Here is a 22,681-nt window from a genome sequence, read left to right as displayed (position 1 = left end):
TCGGCGCATATCCTACTTTTCACGGCCTTATTATTCCAAGTCACACGGGTATTTAGGTGGACATTTTTATCTATGCCTATACAATTTTGCCAGGAAAGACCCCTTTGTCAATCGTGGGATCTTTAACGTGCTCGGCGCAACCACTACCGCGGTATTCTGGCTTGTCAATTTGACTACCTTTCCCACGAGCGTTGGACTGACGATGCTAAGAGTATACTACTCACAAAAAGTTGGGGAACACCCTTCATTTTCATGTGTTTTTGCAAATCGATGCTATTGTCAAAACTTTGCAAGCTACAACGCTGATTTTACACACACGCACAGAGTGGACTCCTGCCTTTGTTGTATAGGCTTGGTGTGCTGCACATGCTACTCGGGCGTCAGTGGCTGAGCGTTGAAAATTGGTGAAAAGTTGGAAAATGTTACTGTTTTATGCTGACTCACCATTTTTTCTATAGCGTGTTTCTGACAAAATGATGCACTGCACGTGGAAGCTTGGTGCTTTGACTGTGAACACTGGTCACTGGTTACTCAATAAAAGCCAGGGCCTGGGCGGACCAGGGCACAACATCACGATGGTCGGACGACAGAAGTTAAGCCTGCTGGACAGAGGAAGAGCCATAGGGTGGTTCCAAGACGGTGTTGGCGTACGGGAGATTGCCAGAAGGCTTCTGGGCTGAGGTGCACGAAGCCAAAGTGGGTGACAACCAATGGGAGATCTGCCCAAGTCGGTCCGCTCCCTCCCGGTCGGGGTGCACGAAGCTTTTTTCCCAGGGTTGCGTACCGAATGGGAGGCTCCCGTTTGGACCAGCTAGCTAGCAGCCCCACTCAAAGAAGTTGGCACCCAAAAAAATGGCGACCGCCTTTTTCGAAATGACGTTTTCGGAGATTTTACAAAAACAACGCCCAAACGAAAAGGTAGAATGGTGCCTTCCGTTCGATTTCAAGTCATGCTTTTCACATTTCCAAGCAAGATAACCGCTGAGAGTGCAGAAACGCCGCTGTTCGACTTTGAAATCTCGAGTCGCAGACGACCTTCGCTTTCACAGTACACTCATAGCAGGTGAGGCAGTGTTACTCATTTCGATCAGCTCATTTTCGTATTTTTTGTGCAGTACGATCATGTAGAATTATTGGAATCAAAGCAGGAATGACTAAGGCATGCAAATGCGTTGATTTTGTCGAAAGCTGTACAGTAGTTAGCTAGATTCTTTCTGTTGAGTTTGTTTGTATGACTGAATTTCGTCTTCAAAATCTTACCACTTCTGTGATTTTCATTGTTTGTTTAGCTCATCGGCAGGAAAATCGTCAGGCAAAATATCAATCTGTTGAATGATAACGTTAAGATAAGGGATGTTCAAACATGTATCTGCTTGCAAACACAAGTGCAAGGCCAGATCTATCTGCTTCATTGACTGCCAGATTTTCATTGAATCTTCAAACTGACTCGTTTGCAGACTCTCAAATTAGATCCAGTGTTTGTATTCTTAGATTCATGATTGACCATTCAGGCTGTTTACGATGATGACGTTGTGTTTGTTTATGCTGATGCAATCTGCAGATCAAAGGGGACTGACCACAGGCTGACCCAGTGATCAATACAACTTGTGTTTACCACTCAACATTTCCTTCCACCTATAACTCAAGGGCAAAAATAAAGGTACATGCTTGTGGATTCATTATGCAATTTATGTCTCATTGTCTGTGAAGATCAAGATAGTTGTGAGCTTTTGTGAGATTATGCTTATTAATATCAGCACCATCCTCACCCCATAACACTCTCATGTCCAACTAGCACTGTAACCAACCTTCAACCCTGCCCCCACCCCCCCCCCCCCCTATCCTTGCCCCCTCTCTGCATAATTATGTTCAATTTTTCAGAACGACCTTGTTATCACTCCAGCGTCTGACCATGGAGTCTACAGGCCATAGTCTCAGATGTGATGGGATCAAGAGGATGCCACAATGATCAAGGTAACTTTGCAAATACTCAAACAGATCTAAATGCAGAAGGTGATCCACAAACATGTTTGCTTAAACATTACAAGGTTACACCCAGAACAACAGCTGGCCTTAGTTGCTTATTAACTGCAAGCAACAAAGACCCTCTCCCCCTCCCCTCTTCCACCTGCAACATATATTTTCATATCCATATCCAACTTTTCCATTGCCTCTTATGTTGTATATAACTGTTGATATTTAACAGTAACAAGGTTTTGTTTCCAATCAATGGCTCTGCATTTACCCTGTACACACACACACACACACACACACACACACACACACACACACACACACACACACACACACACTGACACACACACGCACAAACACACACACACACACACACACACACACACACAAATATATTCACAATCTCTCTCTCCCTGTTTTAAATTCAGTCATTTGAATCACTAATAGTAGGGGTTCTATTTGTCAAAATCTGTCAAATTTGTGTTACATTTATAAAACTTGGCAGAGTGATAGAGTAAGTGATCCTAAAGAAATTTAGAAACACGGCCATCGCAATTTCTCACTTTCAGTATCTATTTTTAGAACAATTCAAAATGGCCGCCATTTGATCCTAGAAATGCTAATATCTCAGGAATCATATGCACTACAAACATCAAAATTTGCACACGCACTCTCATGAAGTAGTGTTGTAACATCGAACTATATAACACATGTTGTTATATATCCAAGGTCAAAGATCAAGGTCAAATAGAAAGTCAGTGTCACGTTTTGGTAAGTGACTGTAAAATGCTAATTTCTCAGTAACCATATGCACTTGGATCATAAAATGTGATAGATAGTATCATAAGTTAATGCTTTCACACCCATAGTTAATTCAGTTATGTCATTGTACATTCAAGGTCAAATGTCAAGGTCAAACGAGAGGTGCCGGCAGGTAATTCTAGGAATGCTAATTTCTCAGCACCAACATGAAGTGGGAATACCGGATTTGGTAAACATATTACCTGTATTATATTATCAGCAGGCCTGCTATGTATATATCTTCACATTATTGTGCATTAAAGTTCAAGGTCAAACAGGTATGTATCTGATATAATTATAGTTCATAACACAGGTGCTGTCCATTTCCAAAACCAGTCAAGATCCATTCAGCATGCAGGGACACAAGTGCACTTGCAAAGTGCTGTGCATTTCAACACAGCCTTACGACACCGGCACCGCATGCTCTTGCATCCCTTTTTGCAGCCACACTTCCACAGTTCACGGCATGTCTTCGAAGCCTCGTCCAGGGCAGTCCAGAATGGTTGCCAAGCACCATTGACAAATTGCCAACCCCAGTCGCCAGGGTTTGGAAGACTAGGCGTGGCGACTTCTGCCTGACCCCAGATATGTCCTCCTTGATAAACAGCTCTCCTTGCATGCTGCAAAAGGGCTTCGCTAGTTGGAGGAATGTTGTCGATCTGGCGGCCAACCTTTGCAAACAGGTGTCCCCTCGCAGAGTTGACATCCGGAAAGTTGCTTGTTCTGTCATACAAAAGTACAACATATCTCTCCAGCAAGGCTCTGTCATATGCGGAGATCTCTGTGGGTGCTTCTGACAGAGACTGGAAGGCCTCGCTGATGTCAGGAAACAGGTACCACACATCCCATGCTGTTTTCTTTCCAATGCTGCTGAACGACGAGACCGTATCACAGCCGCTGAAGCTGTGGAACAGTGGCAGACAGCTGGCTTTTTCTGGTCCCAACATGCTGGCGATGTCATGTGCTGAGATGTACCGGTAATTCTGGCCGACTCCCACAGAGATCCACACTTCAAGCCCAGGGTGACGGGCAGCAGCAGCAATGGCGAGCACAACAACATCAGTATCCACCGTTCTTATCAGGATCCGCCTGTGATTCTGAGCTGCATCGGAGAGGTGTACAATCAATCTGGTGTCAGCCTCCTCATGACTGCAGGGTGACAGTTTTGTCTGGGCATCAAGTGGGCGGTTGGAGAGAACAATGGGGCCTTGGGTTGTGATGACGAGTTTGTCTGTGTCAAGTTCGATCACCTTCTGCCCCAAGAAACTGAACAGTTCCTGTTTGTTTTGGTCGACACGGAGAAAGCTGTTCCAGTCAACTGGCATGATCCCATCACCTGTCACCCGTTTCCGTCGACCTGTTCCTCTTTTTTTCTCTCATGCCACTCTTGAGACTGTCACTTGCGTACCTGTCCCAGACAATGTCTATTCGAGAAGCTTTCTGCAGGAGTTGCTTGATGTAGGGAAGGAAGACTTCTGAGGCATAGCAAGTGAAGGTTTTGCATGTGCGGGGCTTCAGGAAGTGGACAACTGCAGCTCCATCAACAAGGACAGTGTCTGTCTCAGGAAACTCAGTTGGTGGGGGTGGCACAAGAGGTTCCAAAACCCCCAGAAGAGCAGACTTTGTTGTCGACCTCAGCTTTCCTTCACATGACAGCGATGGAGGAAATGCCTGATTTTCATGCTGGAAAAAATCTTTCAGGCCCCCAGGACGAGTTTGACATGCAACATTACCCGCTATTACGAGCTAGTCGTGTGACAGAGAGTTTTCTTGCACACGAGACTGTAGATGTTTCACGACGGCTTTAGCCGGAGTGAAACAGCAGCAGTCGAGTGTGCAAGAAAACTCTCTGTCACACGACTAGCTCGTAATGGCGATTATGTCTCACAGCTTCAACAGAGGAGAGAACAAACACGTTTTGCGTACTCACGCTTGATAAACCTAAACACAGGAGCAGCCATTGTGGAGAGATCTACTTTTTGACGAAAGTGACCGAACAACTATAAATGACGTCTCGGAATATGTGAATGACGTCACAGTCATCGTCACAGTCTGTATCTTTTGAAGCATCGCAATCTTCATGACGTCTTTATGTGTCTGCATCCGCGAAATGTTTGTTCTTTCCGGGATCTTTGTCATCTATGTTCACAACTCTGTCCTTATAGTGTCAGACTAACAGGCCTCCTGAGCGAGCCACTTTCCAAGGGCAGCTAAATTCGCGTATGGAAACAGTACTGTCGTCTGGGATGCCGTTTTCAGTATTCTGAGCGTTGAAGAATTTGTAAAGAGAAGAAACGATAACAGCAGGAGAAATAAAAGTCGTGTGTGCATTTTGGGGTTTTTGGGGGGACGATTTCGAGTTTGAATCCGTTCTTGCACATGCTCCAAAGCGCGTAACATACAATCTTGCACACGTTTGCTTTAGTAGTGGCAAAGAAGGAAAGCGTGTGACATACAATCCTGCAAAGAGCTAGAGGTTGCTTTTCAGAATGCCGATCTTTGAGCTCCCTCGTTTTCTGCCTTTCGATCCCGATCGATCACAGGGTCTTCAGAGTGAGCAGCAACTGCTAAACTGCAAAAGAAAAAGAAAAACACACACTGGGGTAGATAGGGGTACCTTAGTGGTGTAATATGAGGACGGGCTCATAATACCCTAATGGGACCTACCCCAAAATGCCCGATGTACTCCCCACCGTTGAAACACACACACACATACACAAACACACACACACACACACACACACACACACACACACACACACACACACACACACACACACACACACACACACACACACAGGCAGACGGACACACAATTGGGTGGTTTGTTCTTCAGTTGAGAAGATTAAAATTGAGGTGTTTATTTTATGGTAATTAGAAACAATTTTTAAAAAGCCGGAACGGTAACTAACCCTAGCCCTAACCTAACCCTATGGCGCTTATTGGCACTTGAAAAAACTGGGTGGCTGACAAGCCACCCAGTGGGGTTTTTTCAAAACCACCCACGGGTTTGAGGCCGTGTATCCCTAAATCCATCCTTCTTCCCCCTCCCTCAGTCCATTCCTAGCTCTCTCTCTTCCTCCCCATTTATCTCTCTCTCCATATCTCTCTCTCTCTCCCCCTCCCTATCACCGTCTCTCTCTGTCTCCCTCTCTCCACCCCTCCTTCCATCTCTCTATCGCCCTCCGTTTATTTCTCTCTCTCCCTCCGTTTATTTCTCTCTCTCCCTCCATCCCGCCCCCCTGCCTTCTCTCTTCCCCCCCCCCCCCCCCCAGTCTCTTCCCCAGTCTCTTCCCCTCTCTCCCCCTCTCTCTCTCTCTCTCTCTCTCTCTCTCTCTCTCTCTCTCTCTCTCTCTCTCTCTTTTTCTCTCTTTTGTGCATTTTCACTGTTTTGTCATTTCTCTTGACAACACTTCTTCTTCCAAATATTTGTGTAAAACCAAGTAAGTCCGCTTGCTTAGATCTACCCATTTTTTGTTAGATCTAATATTGGGCGAAAAAGGTGGTAAACCGCATAAGTAAGTCCACAAAATGCCCAACAAAATCAAAACCATCCATCAGATTATTATGAAAATCGAGTTTTAGATCTAAACGTAAATTAATGCTATTTATCTTATTATCTCAGTGGGTGGATCTAGATACTCATCACTTTTGAGACAGTTTATCAAACACTAAAAGTCGTTTTTCTCGGAAGTAGCTTCAGTTGACTTACTCGGTTTTGTCAACACACGGCAGAGTTACTGTAATTGTCCAAACATGTCAAATGTACTCACCAGAGAGACTTTTTAGCTGCCAAAACAAAGAATGCATGTGCGATGTCCGCCATTTTGTTCATTCTGCCCATCCGTTCTTCTGTATTTTCAAAACGCTTTTAAAAACCCAAATATTTGAGCTCCAAATAACAATTATATCAACATAACATGTCAGAATATATTATTATGTTTATTTCAATAACTCGTAATATTTTTTTCCGTGAAGTTTTGTATTTTATTCCTGTGCTGCGGACTAGCATTTGTTCCAGGTTTAAAGCCTTATTTCTCAAAAACAATCGCATTTTTGTGATGGCCGTGTTTCTAAAAACCCTTATTTTATTCTTAACTTGCCTTTTGGGGCATAACATAAAATGTAACAAGTGTTTGAAAGGTTTATGTGTTTTCGTTGCAAGTAGAACCCCCGCTATAACACTTAACTGGGGTTCAGTTACTGAATCTGTGCATACACATCTATGATCTGTGATAGTGTTATTTGGAGTAAGATTATTGACTTTTTTGCTGCGCCTGTTCTTCTTACTGTTTTTCCTATCCACATAATTCGTTTTGTCCATTAAAATGCCTGTTTTTGTTTTAATCACTACAGTATGTGTCCATATAGTTTACGCCTGTGATGTGATGGGACCAAAATGTTTCCAGAATGAAACAGGTAACTTTTTTTTTTTTTACCTGATCTTTGCCATGCAGAAGTTGGTTCACATTATACATTGCAGTGTTGTTGTCTTCCAATATACATTAAACATTGTACCAGTCATTACATTTAAATGACAATGCTGACTAATATCAAACCTCCCCCGGTTCCCCAACTAGCCTTCTCACATCCCCCCCCCCCCCACCCACCCAGTCCACCCCCCCCCCCCCCCCCAACTCATTAGATCACGAACACCACACTAATAAAATCATATATACTGTTGCTGCTGCTAAAAGTTGTTGTGACTTGTTCTTCCTCTGTGTATATGTTTTGTGTTTCCACAGAATGCAGTTCTTCCATGCGCCTCAACGTCTATAGATCTATGGAGTCTACAACAGTGTCTGAGATGTGATTTGAGCCACAGCATGTCAGAATGATCAAGGTAACTTTTTAAACACATATAGCTGATCAAACTGAAGAATTCAAACACACAGTTTCAGTGGGTTTTTATATTTAGTCAAGTTTTGACTAAATATTTTAACGTAGAGGGGGGAATCGAGACGAGGGTCGCGGTGTATGTGTGTGAGTGTGTGTCTGTCTGTCTGTGTGTGTGTGTAGAGCGATTCAGACCAAACTACTGGACCGATCTTTATGAAATTTTACATGAGAGTTCCTGGGATTGATATCCTCGAACTTTTTTTTCATTTTTTTGATAAATGTCTTTGATGACGTCATATCCGGCTTTTCGTGAAAGTTGAGGCGGCACTGTCACGCTCTCATTTTTCAACCAAATTGGTTGAAATTTTGGTCAAGTAATCTCCGACGAAGCCCGGACTTGGGTATTGCATTTCAGCTTGGTGGCTTAAAAATTAATTAATGACTTTGGTCATTAAAAATCGGAAAATTGTAAATAAAAATACAAATTTATAAAACGATCCAAATTTACGTTCATCTTATTCTCCATCATTTTCTGATTCCAAAAACATATAAATATGTTATATTTGAATTAAAAACAAGCTCTGAAAATTAAATATATAAAAAATATTATCAAAATTAAATTGTCGAAATCAATTTAAAAACACTTTCATCTTATTCCTTGTCGGTTCCTGATTCCAAAAACATATAGATATGATATGTTTGAATTAAAAACACGCTCAGAAAGTTAAAACAAAGAGAGGAACAGAAAAGCGTGCTATCCTTCTTAGCGCAACTACTACCCCGCTCTTCTTGTCAATTTCACTGCCTTTGCCATGAGCGGTGGACTGACGATGCTACGAGTATTCGGTCTTGCTGAAAAATGGCATTGCCTTCAGTTTCATTCTGTGAGTTCGACAGCTACTTGACTAAATGTTGTATTTTCGCCTTACGCGACTTGTTTTTTAATGCATAAAACATTGCAACAGTCAGGGGCTTTCTCCCAATAAAGATTGTGAGGTTTTCTTTGCAAGTTGTTTCGCTATGCAGAGTGTGATGTTTTTGTTTGTTTGCTGTACTAAATGAAGATGCACAGATAAAAGAAAGTCTTGCATGTAGAGGAAGGAATATGCTTTTGGTTTTTGACAAGACAAATTTTACTCATTAGAGCTTAAGTATAAATTCCTTACATTTTGAACCAAAATGTCAGACATCACAGATCTCTCAAATTAAAAAAAAATGAGGGCATCATTTTGACTTGAACATATACCACACATTTGATAGCCTGGTTATGTTCTGTGTATAGTGAAAACATTTCGCTTAATGAATTTCACATGTTGACACCAGTGCCTAGTAGGAACTGAATCGCACATCCTCCAATCTCCACCAAAAGAAGTCAGACGTATGTGCCCATGTTAAAATAAAGTTTCATTTTTTCCATGTAAAAACCTGGACAAACATGACAATGTGGTGTCTGATATACTGGGTAATATGATGAGGAACGTACCTTTAAAGGCCCAGTCCTTATTGTGAAAGCAGTTCTGCTCAGCTGGAATTTGGTGAATTTGGTTTTTTTTACAAGTTTTTTGTTAATGAAGTGAATTCGCAAAAAAAATAAAGAATAACAATTTGTTGTGCACACAAAGCATTCACTGATTCAGGCTGTTGAATTTTGGCATGTGTCTTGGGAAAGGGGAAGTCTTATTCTACGTAAAAGCATCGCCAGGTTTGGGTTGAGCCAAATCGTTTGCATGGAAAGGACTGTGCCTTTTAAGGACGCATGGATTTTTCATCTATTCAATTGCAGGATAACAACACAACACCGAATAGTTTCTAAGCTATTATTTCTTTTCCTTTCTCGAGTCCCACGAAGTTCCCAATGCTAGGGCATACTTTTGCATAGAAGCTGTTCGTGGAAATGTCATGTAAGTTTTTACACTGGCGAACATGAATTTTTCAGACAGGCTAAAATGAAAGAAGTATGCATTCTTGTGTTTTGTTTCTCCAAGCGGTATCATTTTCCTAATGTTATCTGATTTTGATCTCTTACAGTTTTTACCGCTAGGATATGTACAATGGGCTAATTAAACATATACGCCAGCCCACATTGCAGAACAAGATATGAACAAGGTATGTAGCGCTGTTTGCATCATTCGTTTAAATTCAAAAATCAGACTAATTTGCCTTCTTTGGCATTATGCATAAGAAAATTCATCTTTATTTTTTGCAATGCTGACTGTAATTCTGTGTGTGTGTGTGTGTGTGTGTGTGTGTGTGTGTGTGTGTGTGTGTGTGTGTGTGTGTGTGTGTGTGTGTGTGTGTGTGTGTGTGTGTGTGTTTACTGATATATTGTAATTTATTAATCGGCTGAAGACGACACAGTTTCCAACTCCCCAGTGAGACTTCTTGAGTCAGTTGCAATGCATGATAGCTAACTGAGGTGTCTGCAAGAAAGTAAGGGTATTTCGTATACTTCATACTTGGTGTACATTAATTTCAGCTTCGGCATGACTAGTCCCGAAAGATGCTATTTTGTAGGTGAAATGGTCTGACTTTGGTTGTCTTTCGAAAAAGAATCCAAATTCGGGGATGGACTCAACAGTTCGAGGTTTAAAATGGAGCGGTAGACTAACGAACCCGATTTAATTCTTCAAGATTGATATTTTTGGGGTTATTTGAAGGACGTAGTATACCATAAACAACCTTAGACAATCAGTGACTTGAGTACAGCCATTACAGGCAGGAGGAGGGCATCCCCATAGAGGATTGCGATCCTGTCATCGGTTAATTTTGCGCAAGAGTGACTCTACCATGAAGGGGTCATTTTTCCAGTCAATCGTGTTCGGCGAATATCTTCATGGTTGTTGTGCATGAATTTCACTTTGTTCATCACCATTCCACGAAGTTTCCTGTTTGTAGGTTTCATGGTCCGATTTTTTAGCTTCTTTCAAAAGTGTTCCAAAGTACCCCTCCATTTAACCTGTAAACTCACAACTTTGTTGACCTTCGTCATGCATAAGCTGTAGTTAATAAACACCAAATGATAACTAATTCGGTCAACGGATGTAGAAATTATAAAAATAAAAATTGGGTTGAATTTTGTGTGTGTCACCATCTATGTTTGTATTTTTGCAGGCAGGCAGGGGTGGAGTTGTGATGATGCGGCGCCGGTTGACTGAAGACACACGAACCAGCATTCTTCGGAAGTGTTTGGATCACAAATCAACATTATTTCACATTGAATGGCGGCAGACATTCATGTATATATTCTCAGCTCAGACGTGTGCTTTGAATTCGGATGTTTAAGAACAAGAGACAAACTTGAATAAAGCCTTACGAAGTACATGATTGTAACTGGAGCAAAAGTGTGTGTGTGTGTGTGTGTGTGTGTGTGTATGTGTGTGTGTGTGTGTGTGTGTGTGTGTGTGTGTGTGTGTGTGTGTGTGTGTGTGTGTGTGAAGTGCAACAGTTAACAATGACGATGAGACAGAATGCTAAAGCACAGATCCTTTTATTTAACAATCTATATCGTCCTCCTTTTTTTTGACTCACATGCGAAGCAAAAGTGAGTCTATGTACTCACCCGAGTCGTCCGTCCGTCCGGACGTCCGGAAAACTTTAACGTTGGATATTTCTTGGACACTATTCAGTCTATCAGTACCAAATTTGGCAAGATGGTGTATGATGACAAGGCCCCAAAAAACATACATAGCATCTTGACCTTGCTTCAAGGTCAAGGTCGCAGGGGCCATAAATGTTGCCTAAAAACCAGCTATTTTTCACATTTTCTCTGAAGTTTTTGAGATTCAATACCTCACCTATATATGATATATAGGGCAAAGTAAGCCCCATCTTTTGATACCAGTTTGGTTTACCTTGATTCAAGGTCAAGGTCACAGGAGCTCTTCAAAGTTGGATTGTATACATATTTTGAAGTGACCTTGACCCTGAACTATGGAAGATAACTGTTTCAAACTTAAAAATTATGTGGGGCACATGTTATGCTTTCATCATGAGACACATTTGGTCACATATGATCAAGGTCAAGGTCACTTTGACCCTTATGAAATGTGACCAAAATAAGGTAGTGAACCACTAAAAGTGACCATATCTCATGGTAGAAAGAGCCAATAAGCACCATTGTACTTCCTATGTCTTGAATTAACAGCTTTGTGTTGCATGACCTTGGATGACCTTGACCTTGGGTCAAGGTCACATGTATTTTGGTAGGAAAAATGTGTAAAGCATGTGAGTCGTATGGGCTTTGCCCTTCTTGTTTTAAATGTTGCTGTGTTGACAAACGTTCTCCGAACAAACGTCTATCTAATGTTCTTGTCATCACATTGAAAGAATTTCTTCTGAGTAGAATGAAGCTGAATTAAAATGTAAAGAAAAAAAAGACCCATTGCTCAAAACATTAAGAAACAGGATGATTTTGGTTCGGTCGTAGACCTAAAAGCATTACCGAGGGATTCATTCGAGGCCAGTTTATCAGTGCACATTGAAAATCTGTGAAACCTCAGATATAACTTTATAAAACAAACAGAATTTTGATAAAAATAACCAAAATTCACAGTAGTTTTTTTTTTTTTTTTTTTTTTGCATCTCCCTCTTCACCCAACCCCAACCCTAACTGATGTGCCCTAAAAGCGCTCAAAAACAGACACACGTTAGTTTTTTGCCTCAGTGCTTATTCACATTTACAAATATTGTATCATTTATTTTTGGTCACTGCCCGTCCCTTTTCTGATAATTATAGTCAAGTTTTCTTTTATTTCCCTTGGATTCCCGATGGCTCCACGGTAAACACCATGAGCAGCGCATGCGCACTAAGGCCACTGAAGTCACTTTCCCGAATCTATTTATAATCTCCGACACAGTAGGGTAAATGACCGAGACGGCTTCGTGCACCGCGACCAAGTGGGAGGGAGAGACCCAAGTCGGTTAGCCCCCAAGAAGGTGACAACTCTCACCAAGTTACCACCCAATGGTTGTCACCCGCTTCCAGCTTCGTGCACCTCAGCCCTGGTGTCCCCCTCCGTCATCACAAGACTGCGACAGCGCTTCCAGGCCACTGGACTAGTTCAAGACAGGCCTCGCCCAGGCAGACGAAAGAAGACCACAGCAAGAGAAGATCGTTTCATCACAAGACAGGCCCAGACAGTGCGAACTTCCACTGCAAACCGTATCAGAAGGCAATTACGGGCTGCTACCAACACCAACGTCAGCACACAGACTGTTTGCAACCGCCTGCATGCTGCCCAGTACCACGCCCGTCGTCCATCCAAGCGCCACAAGCTGACCCTCGTCCACAAGAGAGCTCGCAGAGTTTGGTCCAGGCGTCACATTCTCTGGACACGTCAGCAGTGGGCTGTGGTCCTCTTCACTGATGAGTCAAGGTACAGCCTGGAACACAACGACGGCCGTGTGCGCGTGTGGAGGCGACAGGGGGAGCGCTACAACGATGACTGCATTCAGCAGGTGACTGCCCATGGTGGGGGTTCCATCATGGTATGGGGTGGGATCTCTGCCCATCACAGAACCCCCCTCTACCTCATCCAAGGCAGACTGAACGACCTGCGCTACAGGGACGAGATCCTTCGCCGTTTTGCTGTTCCCACATTACAGCAGATTGGAGCCCACTCCGTTTACATGGATGACAACGCCACGCCGCACCGTGCTCGGCTGGTAAACGCCTTTCTCCAGCAAGCAGGGGTTGTCAGGATGGACTGGCCATCCTGTAGTCCGGGTCTGCATGAACCCTATTAAGAACTTTTGGGACGCACTGGAGCGCCGAGTGCACGACAACCACCCTCCACCACAAAACCTGCAACAGCTCTGGGGATTCCTTCAAGCACAGTGGCAGGCTGCACCCCAGGCTAACCTGAGGAGGCTTGTCGAGTCCATGAGACATCGCTGCACTGAGTGCCTGGCAAATCGTAGAGGCAGCACTCATTATTGACTGTTTTCGTGATTTTCACACAGTCGAATGAACTTTGAAAATTTGGTGACTTTTGAAAATGATCCCTGCTGTGTTTAAAAATTTGCCAAAAATCGATTTGTCCATTCATCGCTTTGATTGTTTTGTATTCAAACTGTCGAATAATGAAATTAAATATGTGCGAACGATCATCATTGTGTCTTAACTGGTTTTGGTGCATTACGTAATATAAAAAGTGTTCCTTGACTTTTTGTGAGTAGTTTATATATATATATATATATATATATATATATATATATATATATATATATATATATATATATATATATATAAAACATCAGAAATTGTGAAAGAAACAATTGAAAGTCAGCAGAGACTTTCTTCCGAGATTTGTTAAAATCTCTTAGCAGAGATAGAGAGAGAATTAAGTATCCCTTCACAGACAGCCTATTGGGAGCATCAGACCCTCCTCAAGGGGGACCGAGATTTACAGAGCAAAGTCCCTTTGTGGGGGACGTATCGCAAGGTAATCTAGTCCTGAGGAGGACCATTGTATTTGTACCTAGACCAGACACGTGTTTCGACACTATTGTGTCTCATCAGTGGTCAGGTGGTACTGATGATGGTACTTTATATATATATAAAGAAAATCAAAGAAAAGATAAGCCAAACAAAGAATTTCAAGTGGCAGCTCAAATTTTCGATTATGGCCTCATCTGTAACTTCCTTGGTCCCTGTCATCTCTTGTATGGCCATGACCTCGTCTGTAACTTCCTCGGTCCCTGTCATCTCTCGTATGGCTATGGCCTCGTCTGTCACTTCCTCGGTCCCTGTCATCTCTCGTATGGCTATGGCCTCGTCTGTCACTTCCTCGGTCCCTGTCATCTCTCGCATTGCAGCTTCCAGTTCTTCCTCTGTCGTCAGCACGGCTGCAACCTCTTAAGGCAGAAAGGTCTTCTGCAGACCCAATCTCGGTTTGTCCCCAAACAACACCTCGTATGGAGTTTTGTCCTGCAGATTTCTGTATGGGGATGAATTCTTTTGTATCTGGGCAAAGCGGAGCCCTTCAGACCAGTTACTGGTGTCGTTGTCGATGGTCCACCGGTAGTCGTCTGCGTTGGGCAATGTGTACTTGTTCATGTTTCATTATGCCATCAAAACGCGCACGATGCTTGCCGTCCATTAGAGAGAGAGAGAGAGAGAGAGAGAGAGAGAGAGAGAGCACACACACACACATACACACACACACACACACACATATATACACACACACACACACACACACACACACATACACACACACACACACGCACACACACTTAACTCGATATTGCTATTGCAACTTGCCCATTACGCGTAATCGGCTGCCGAGTTCGCGAAATAGGCAAGTTTAAGTAATAACTTGATATTGCACACGGGGGATAACCGGTCAAAGGCCGAACAGAAGCCGAAGGCCGCTCATGACACGTGTGAAGGCAAGTTTTGTCTGTTTTCTGGGCATTGTTTGATTTATGTCGGGATTTAAGGTAAGCTACTGATTCAGCGATGACTAAATTTGTTTCTCGATGCATAACAAGTCAGGGAGCGATTGATATTTGCCCGTAAATAGCCTTCAAAGCTGAAAATGTCCGCGATCGAGCACCGGAAATGACTGTTCGATGGGTTTTGCAAGTAGAAATGTGCTTTATTTCACCAAATCAGCTCGTATTTGGTGTGGATACGGGATTCTAGAGGACGAAGGAGTCATAAGAGGTGCAAAGAAGTGCTATTTGGGAGTAGAATACATCTTCCGAGACAGTAGACAAGAGAAGGTCATATTTGAGAGATGCGCGTAGGCCGATTGTCTTTCCGACAAGCGAATGTTACAGCAGATTAATCATTCGTTTTGACCAGAAACCTAGTCTCTAGTTTTTATGAATGAGTTTTTTAATTAAAACAATAACGAGAACTCTCTCGCTTAGCCTAATGGCTGTTCGATGGGTTTCGCAAGTAGAAATGTGCTTTATTTCACCAAATCAGCTCGTATTTGACATCGGTTTGGTATATATATATATATTTTCTAATCCTACCGCGAACTGGATAGCAGACGCGGCACGACTGTTGCACCACACTTTGAAGTAATCCCACACTTTGAAGTAAATTACTTCAAAGTGTGGGGATGTGCCCCACACTTTGAAGTAAACCCATTTTTTACTTCAAAGTGTGGGGGGATCTTCCCACACTTTGAAGTAAACTCAGTTTTTACTTCAAAGTGTGGGGGGATCTTCCCACACTTTGAAGTAACTTACTTCAAAGCGTGGGACTTTTGCATCGCCTGTTTGAGCCTGATGATTTTGTCCAAAAAAATGGCAAAGTCTTTTGGATGAGTGAACAGAAAAAGTGAGCGAGCCAAGAAACATAGTGATGTTTGTTATCAGGCTTTAAGCAATGTCCCATTGTTGAGTGTGACGAAAACTCGTGGTGACGATTTTAAAACATGTTGGGTCACGCATGGTCCAATCTTACATGGTCCAATCTTACATGGTCCAACCTTACATGGTCCGACCTTACATGGTCCAATCTTACATGGTCCAATCGTACATGGTCCAATCATACATGGTCCAACCTTACATGGTCCAATCTTGCATGGTCCAATCTTACATGGTCCAATCTTACATGGTCCAACCTTACATGGTCCAACCTTACATGGTCTAATCTTACATGGTCCAATCTTACATGGTCCAATCTTACATGGTCCAATAATCTATATATGGACCATGTAAGATTGGACCATGTAAGGTTGGACCATGTAAGGTTGGACCATGTAAGGTTGGACCATGTAAGATTGGACCATGCGTGACCCAATCTTACATGGTCCAATAATATATATATGGACCATGTAAGATTGGACCATGTAAGGTTGGACCATGTAAGATTGGACCATGTAAGATTGGACCATGTAAGGTCGGACCATGTAAGGTTGGACCATGTAAGATTGGACCATGTAAGATTGGACCATGCGTAACCCAACATGTTTTAAAATCGTCACCACGAGTTTTCGTCACACTCAACAATGGGACATTGCTTAAAGCCTGATAACAAACATCACTATGTTTCTTGGCTCGCTCACTTTTTCTGTTCACTCATCCAAAAGACGTTGCCATTTTTGACTCACATGCGAAGCAAAAGTGAGTCTATGTACTCACCCGAGTCGTCCGTCCGTCCGTCCGTCCGTCCGTCCGGAAAACTTTAACGTTGGATATTTCTTGGACACTATTCAGTCTATCAGTACCAAATTTGGCAAGATGGTGTATGATGACAAGGCCCCAAAAAACATACATAGCATCTTGACCTTGCTTCAAGGTCAAGGTCGCAGGGGCCATAAATGTTGCCTAAAAAACAGCTATTTTTCACATTTTTCCCATTTTCTCTGAAGTTTTTGAGATTGAATACCTCACCTATATATGATATATAGGGCAAAGTAAGCCCCATCTTTTGATACCAGTTTGGTTTACCTTGCTTCAAGGTCAAGGTCACAGGAGCTCTTCAAAGTTGGATTGTATACATATTTTGAAGTGACCTTGACCCTGAACTATGGAAGATAACTGTTTCAAACTTAAAAATTATGTGGGGCACATGTTATGCTTTCATCATGAGACACATTTGGTCACATATGATCAAGGTCAAGGTCACTTTGACCCTTATGAAATGTGACCAAAATAAGGTAGTGAACCACTAAAAGTGACCATATCTCATGGTAGAAAGAGCCAATAAGCACCATTGTACTTTCTATGTCTTGAATTAACAGCTTTGTGTTGCATGACCTTGGATTACCTTGACCTTGGGTCAAGGTCACATGTATTTTGGTAGGAAAAATGTGTAAAGCAGTTCTTAGTCTATGATGTCATTGCTAGGTTTAGTTACCCTAAAGGTCGAGGTCAAGCATGTGAGTCGTATGGGCTTTGCCCTTCTTGTTTTGGACAAAATCATCAGGCTCAAACAGGCGATGCAAAAGTCCCACGCTTTGAAGTAAGTTACTTCAAAGTGTGGGAAGATCCCCCCACACTTTGAAGTAAAAACTGAGTTTACTTCAAAGTGTGGGAAGATCCCCCCACACTTTGAAGTAAAAAATGGGTTTACTTCAAAGTGTGGGGCACATCCCCACACTTTGAAGTAATTTACTTCAAAGTGTGGGATTACTTCAAAGTGTGGTGCAACAGTCGTGCCGCGTCTGCTATCCAGTTCGCGGTAGGATTAGAAAATATATATATATATTCCAAACCGATGTCAAATACGAGCTGATTTGGTGAAATAAAGCACATTTCTACTTGCGAAACCCATCGAACAGCCATTAGGCTAAGCGAGAGAGTTCTCGTGATTGTTTTAATTAAAAAACTCATTCATTAAAACTAGAGACTAGGTTTCTGGTCAAAACGAATGATTAATCTGCTGTATCATTCGCTTGTCGGAAAGACAATCGGCCTACGCGCATCTCTCAAATATGATCTTCTCTTGTCTGCTGTCTCGGAAGATTTATTCTACTCCCAAATAGCACTTCTTTGCACCTCTTATGACTCCTTCGTCCTCTAGAATCCCGTACCCACACCAAATACGAGCTGATTTGGTGATATAAAGCACATTTCTACTTGCAAAACCCATCGAACAGCCATTTCCGGTGCTCGATCGCGGACATTTTCAGCTTTGAAGGCTATTTACGGGCAAATATCAATCGCTCCCTGACTTGTTATGCATCGAGAAACAAATGTAGTCATCGCTGAATCAGTAGCTTACCTTAAATCCCGACATAAATCAAACAATACCTATAAAACAGACAAAACTTGCCTTCACACGTGTCATGAGCGGCCTTCGGCTTCTGTTCGGCCTTTGACCGGTTATCCCCCGTGTTGCACCCATTTTTGTATCCATTTAGGTCACGTGATACCTATAACAGTAATGTTTGATCCGAAAAGTGTGCCATATAGCCAAGTGAAGGGCCTTTGATGGCATTTTAAATTTGAATGAAATTACCCGGGATTGAATGTTTTGGTTGGGGTACAAAAATGGGTGCGATAATTATTTTTCTCAGTTTATATATATATGATCTTGGTGAAAAAATGCAGTGCGTTCAGTTTCATTTTGTGAGTTCGACGTCGACAGCTAGACTAAATATAGTATTTTCACTTTTTGCGACTTGTTTTTATTTGGAATGAGTCTTACAAGGGGCGGGTGGAGGGGGGGTCTTAAATGGTGGACTTCACTGTAATGGAACATGACGAATGGGAATCGCACAAGCATTCGCTTTTCTTGTCTTAAGCAGTTTTAAAGACAACCATTTAAAATATAAGGCAAATAAAGGATTTGAAAAGGTCGATCGACATTATTTTAATCAATATGTCTGTCAGAATAATATATATTTAGAGACTGATGAATTTGTATAGTGTAATCATATGCATGTCATGAAAGTAGACATTGAAAGGTTGCAAAACTGCTAACAACTCAAAATGGCATCACTCTAAATTTCAGTGGCGCACTTCGCCTTAGGCCACACAAAAAAATAGTCTGTTTACGGTAACATAAGCAAACAAAATAGGGTCGGTAGGTCGGGATTTTTTTTCCCCCAAAAAACTTTTTTTTGTTGTTGCAAAAAAAAAAAAATAATTCTCTTTTTTTTTCTCACCCAAAAACCCATATTTTTAAGTTAATATATTTCCCCAAATGCCAAAAAAAAGTCTGGGGTCGCGCGAAAAAATTGGGTCGATCGGGATACCGTAAACAGACTATTTTTTTGTGGCCTTGATGACCAGCACTGAAAACAAGGGACCGGTCATCAGCCGAATTATAGCAAGGTTTGACTGGAGAGAAACCCAAACAGCCGAATTATAGCAAGGTTTGACTGGAGAGAAACCCAAACAGCCGAATTATAGCAAGGTTTGACTGGAGAGAAACCCAAACAGCCGAATTATAGCAAGGTTTGACTGGAGAGAAACCCAAACAGCCGAATTATAGCAAGGTTTGACTGGAGAGAAACCCAAACAGCCGAATTATAGCAAGGTTTGACTGGAGAGAAACCCAAACACCGAAACGAGGGGCACTGGTCCCATCAAAGTATGCGAGAAAACTACTGTTGTTGGTATTTTAAATCGTGACTCTACCTGTCTTGTACCCTGCTGTCACTGACATTGTGTAGAGGGTCAACCGGAGTTATATACATTTTTAAGTTCACATACTTATACTACAAGAAGTATCTTAATTAACAAAGTAAATAATGTTAACTGCGTTGTATACATCATATAAAGGTGAGGATGAAAGTCGCTTGTTCATTTCAGTGCTTGTTATTCTCTCAGGTGCCAGGAGAAAAGGTAACCGGCACGGTTGGCCTAGTGGTAAGGCGTCCGTCCCGTGATCGGGAGGTCGGGGGTTCGAACCCCGGCCGGGTCATACCTAAGACTTTAAAATTGGCAATCTAGTGGCTGCTCCGCCTGGCGTCTGGCATTATGGAGTTAGTGCTAGGACTGGTTGGTCCGGTGTCAGAATAATGTGACTGGGTGAGACATGAAGCCTGTGCTGCGACTTCTATCTTGTGTTTGGCGCACGTTATATGTCAAAGCAGCACCGCCCTGATATGGCCCTTCGTGGTCGGCTGGGCGTTAAGCAAACAAACAAACAAACAAACAAAAGGAGAAAAGGTTCCGTACAACTCTCACTTACTCTATTACACTTGTCGTATGCATAAAGAGCGATTACTTCCCTTTGGTTATTTGATGTGTTGTATACATTTACTTGCAGGAAGGACAAACGGAGTAACCATCGCGAACTGTTCTTCTTATCGTCTTGACATTTACGAAAATGAAAACAACACGATAGTTTGTAATAATAGAAACAATGCATACAAATTCACGTGGAGAAGGAAAAGGCTGAATGAATCTCGATGGACTCAGGTGGCCCTGTGTCTCGGCAATGTCTGCACTGTTGAAGATCCTGATCGATATGCTGTTCAAGTGTCAGAAAGACAAAGCGTGCTGTTCTACATGCAGAACGACACGGACTTCGACTCTGACTCATCCCTTGGCTGTTCCAGCATATCGACGACTTTTTTCAGTGGACGTTTCGACTGTAATTTCAATGTGAAACGTAAGAACCCAACATTGATTTGATCTTTTTGTTCTGACATTTTTTAATTTTATTTATTTATTTATTTTTTTATATTTTTTTTTTACTTTTGGGAAGACGCTTATTAAGCGTGCCCTTTTAATCGATAAACAATAACATTAGATTTGGTCGTTCTGACATTGATGTTTACCTTTTCTTTGATTTCCTGGCTGTACTTTTGACTCACCTGAGTAACTTTATGAACAATAATACTTCGTTGATGTTGTTCTTACTGTGAAAAGGAAAACGGTAGAACATTTCTTTAATTGTTTATGGGTTTTTGAGTTACTTGAGAAAAAGTGACTCTATGTAATCGGTCAGTGTTAGTCTGTCCGGCCGGCCGGCCGTCCGTAGACACCACCTTAACGTTGGACTTTTCTCGGAAACTATCAAAGCGATCGGGCTCATATTTTGTTTAGTCGTGACCTCCAATGACCTCTACACTTTAACGATGGTTTCGTTGACCTTTGACCTTTTTCAAGGTCACAGGTCAGCGTCAAAGGAAAAATTAGACATTTTATATCTTTGACAAAGTTCATCGGATGTGATTGAAACTTTGTAGGATTATTCTTTACATCAAAGTATTTACATCTGTAGCCTTTTACGAACGTTATCAGAAAAACAAGGGAGATAACTAGCCTTTTCTGTTCGGCAACACACAACTTAACGTTGGGCTTTTCTCGGAAACTATAAAAGTGACCGGGCTCAAATTTTATGTGAACGTGACTCATTGTGTTGTGAATAGCAATTTCTTCCTGTCCATCTGATGCCTCATATAATATTCAGAACTGCGAAAGTGACTCGATCGAGCGTTTGCTCTTCTTGTTTTTTTTTACTGGTAAGAAAAGAAAACGCTGATGTTGATCGTAATGGAAAAACGAAAACAGTACAAATATGTGACCCTCCACCACGAAATGAGTCGCATGTCACCTCGCGCGATTCTGCGCTAGGCTTAATATAAGTCCGGGGGGTAACAGTGTGAGGGTCACCTTAGTCACAGGCTTATAACTCAAAGTTTTTGCTCTTTTCTAAAACAGTTTTCACCACTGGATAGAGCATGAAAAACTCTTTAGCAAAATGTAAAAATATGAACATGGAAAGGCGACATGCGACTCATTTCGTGGTGGAGGGTCACATATAGTGTGAATGTAGTTCAGGCTGGAAAAAGAAATAGCGTAGAATATATTTTGACTACATTTTTCTTGTTGTTAAAAAAACAAAACGATCGAAAAATATTTCGAAATTGTTCTTCCTGAAAAAAAATATCATACACCAAATTTGACTTGTAAATGTTTTCAGCAAGTGTTCGTCAGTCTGCGTGCATAAATAATATGACGGCTCCATCAACAGAATAAACAACTTCAACAACAACCGCTTTAACTGCTAAATGTAAAACAACAACAAATACAACAACAAAAACAACATTAACAGCAGCAACATTAAAACCAGAATGTCAACAGAAAAATGATAAGTTAATGAAATGTTTTATTGTTGACAAAAAGTTTGTATTTCTTCATAACTTTTTGCGACGACATTGCCTAGCCAGAGACAGAAAACATAAACAGATACGTTTAGTTATGTTTACTATACAGATTGTCAGGTTGACGTGCTCGTGATTATTTAGTTTTGTCAAAATTTAAATGTTCCATTTGCTAACAGATCTTGTCTTGTTTTACAATTTTAAATTGAAATGTTAATTGGATTGGTATTGGATTTCGACAGGACGAACAACAACAACAACCACCACAACAACAACAACCACCACCACAACAACAACCACTACAACACCAACAACAACAACGACGATAACGACACCAGCAATGACAACGAATACAAGTAAGTGCCGCACTAGGCATAGAAAGTCTTGGGATTTTAAATGTGAGTTAAAAACTAAACATTGTGTAATCTGTATGTTTCCAACCAATAACACTCTTTCCCATGTGGCATTTTCTACGAGTACACACAAAATAAGATACTGCAGTGCATGCCAGTTATCAGACATTATTCCCCCCTCTGCTTCTT

At 41.8% G+C, this 22,681-nt stretch overlaps 1 protein-coding gene and 1 long non-coding RNA gene across 4 annotated transcripts in view; both read left to right on the top strand.

Moving 5' to 3' along the window:
- The window catches only part of LOC138946567 (sodium/potassium/calcium exchanger 1-like), a 116,739-nt gene that overhangs the window by 5,096 nt on the left and 88,962 nt on the right, over positions 1–22,681 (top strand). The window contains exons 3-4 of the mRNA XM_070318010.1: positions 20,297–20,641; positions 22,382–22,495. Coding sequence (XP_070174111.1) covers positions 20,297–20,641; positions 22,382–22,495 — 459 coding nt within the window. The remainder of the gene's footprint in view (positions 1–20,296; positions 20,642–22,381; positions 22,496–22,681) is intronic.
- Positions 112–11,884, top strand: LOC138947483 (uncharacterized). 3 transcript variants are annotated; one of them, XR_011449675.1, is made up of 7 exons: positions 112–1,063; positions 1,562–1,660; positions 1,882–1,974; positions 7,132–7,194; positions 7,521–7,618; positions 9,643–9,720; positions 10,726–11,884. It is a non-coding gene; the product is annotated as an uncharacterized lncRNA (long non-coding RNA). The 3 variants fall into 3 exon arrangements; XR_011449676.1 differs by lacking the exon at positions 112–1,063 and having other exon boundaries at positions 1,079–1,660; positions 1,904–1,974; XR_011449674.1 differs by lacking the exon at positions 112–1,063 and having other exon boundaries at positions 1,079–1,660.

Source organism: Littorina saxatilis, linkage group LG14 (assembly GCF_037325665.1).
Source record: "Littorina saxatilis isolate snail1 linkage group LG14, US_GU_Lsax_2.0, whole genome shotgun sequence".
Classification (NCBI taxonomy): domain Eukaryota; kingdom Metazoa; phylum Mollusca; class Gastropoda; order Littorinimorpha; family Littorinidae; genus Littorina; species Littorina saxatilis.
Note: the sequence above shows the minus strand (reverse complement) of the source record. Positions and strands in the feature narration are given on the sequence as shown.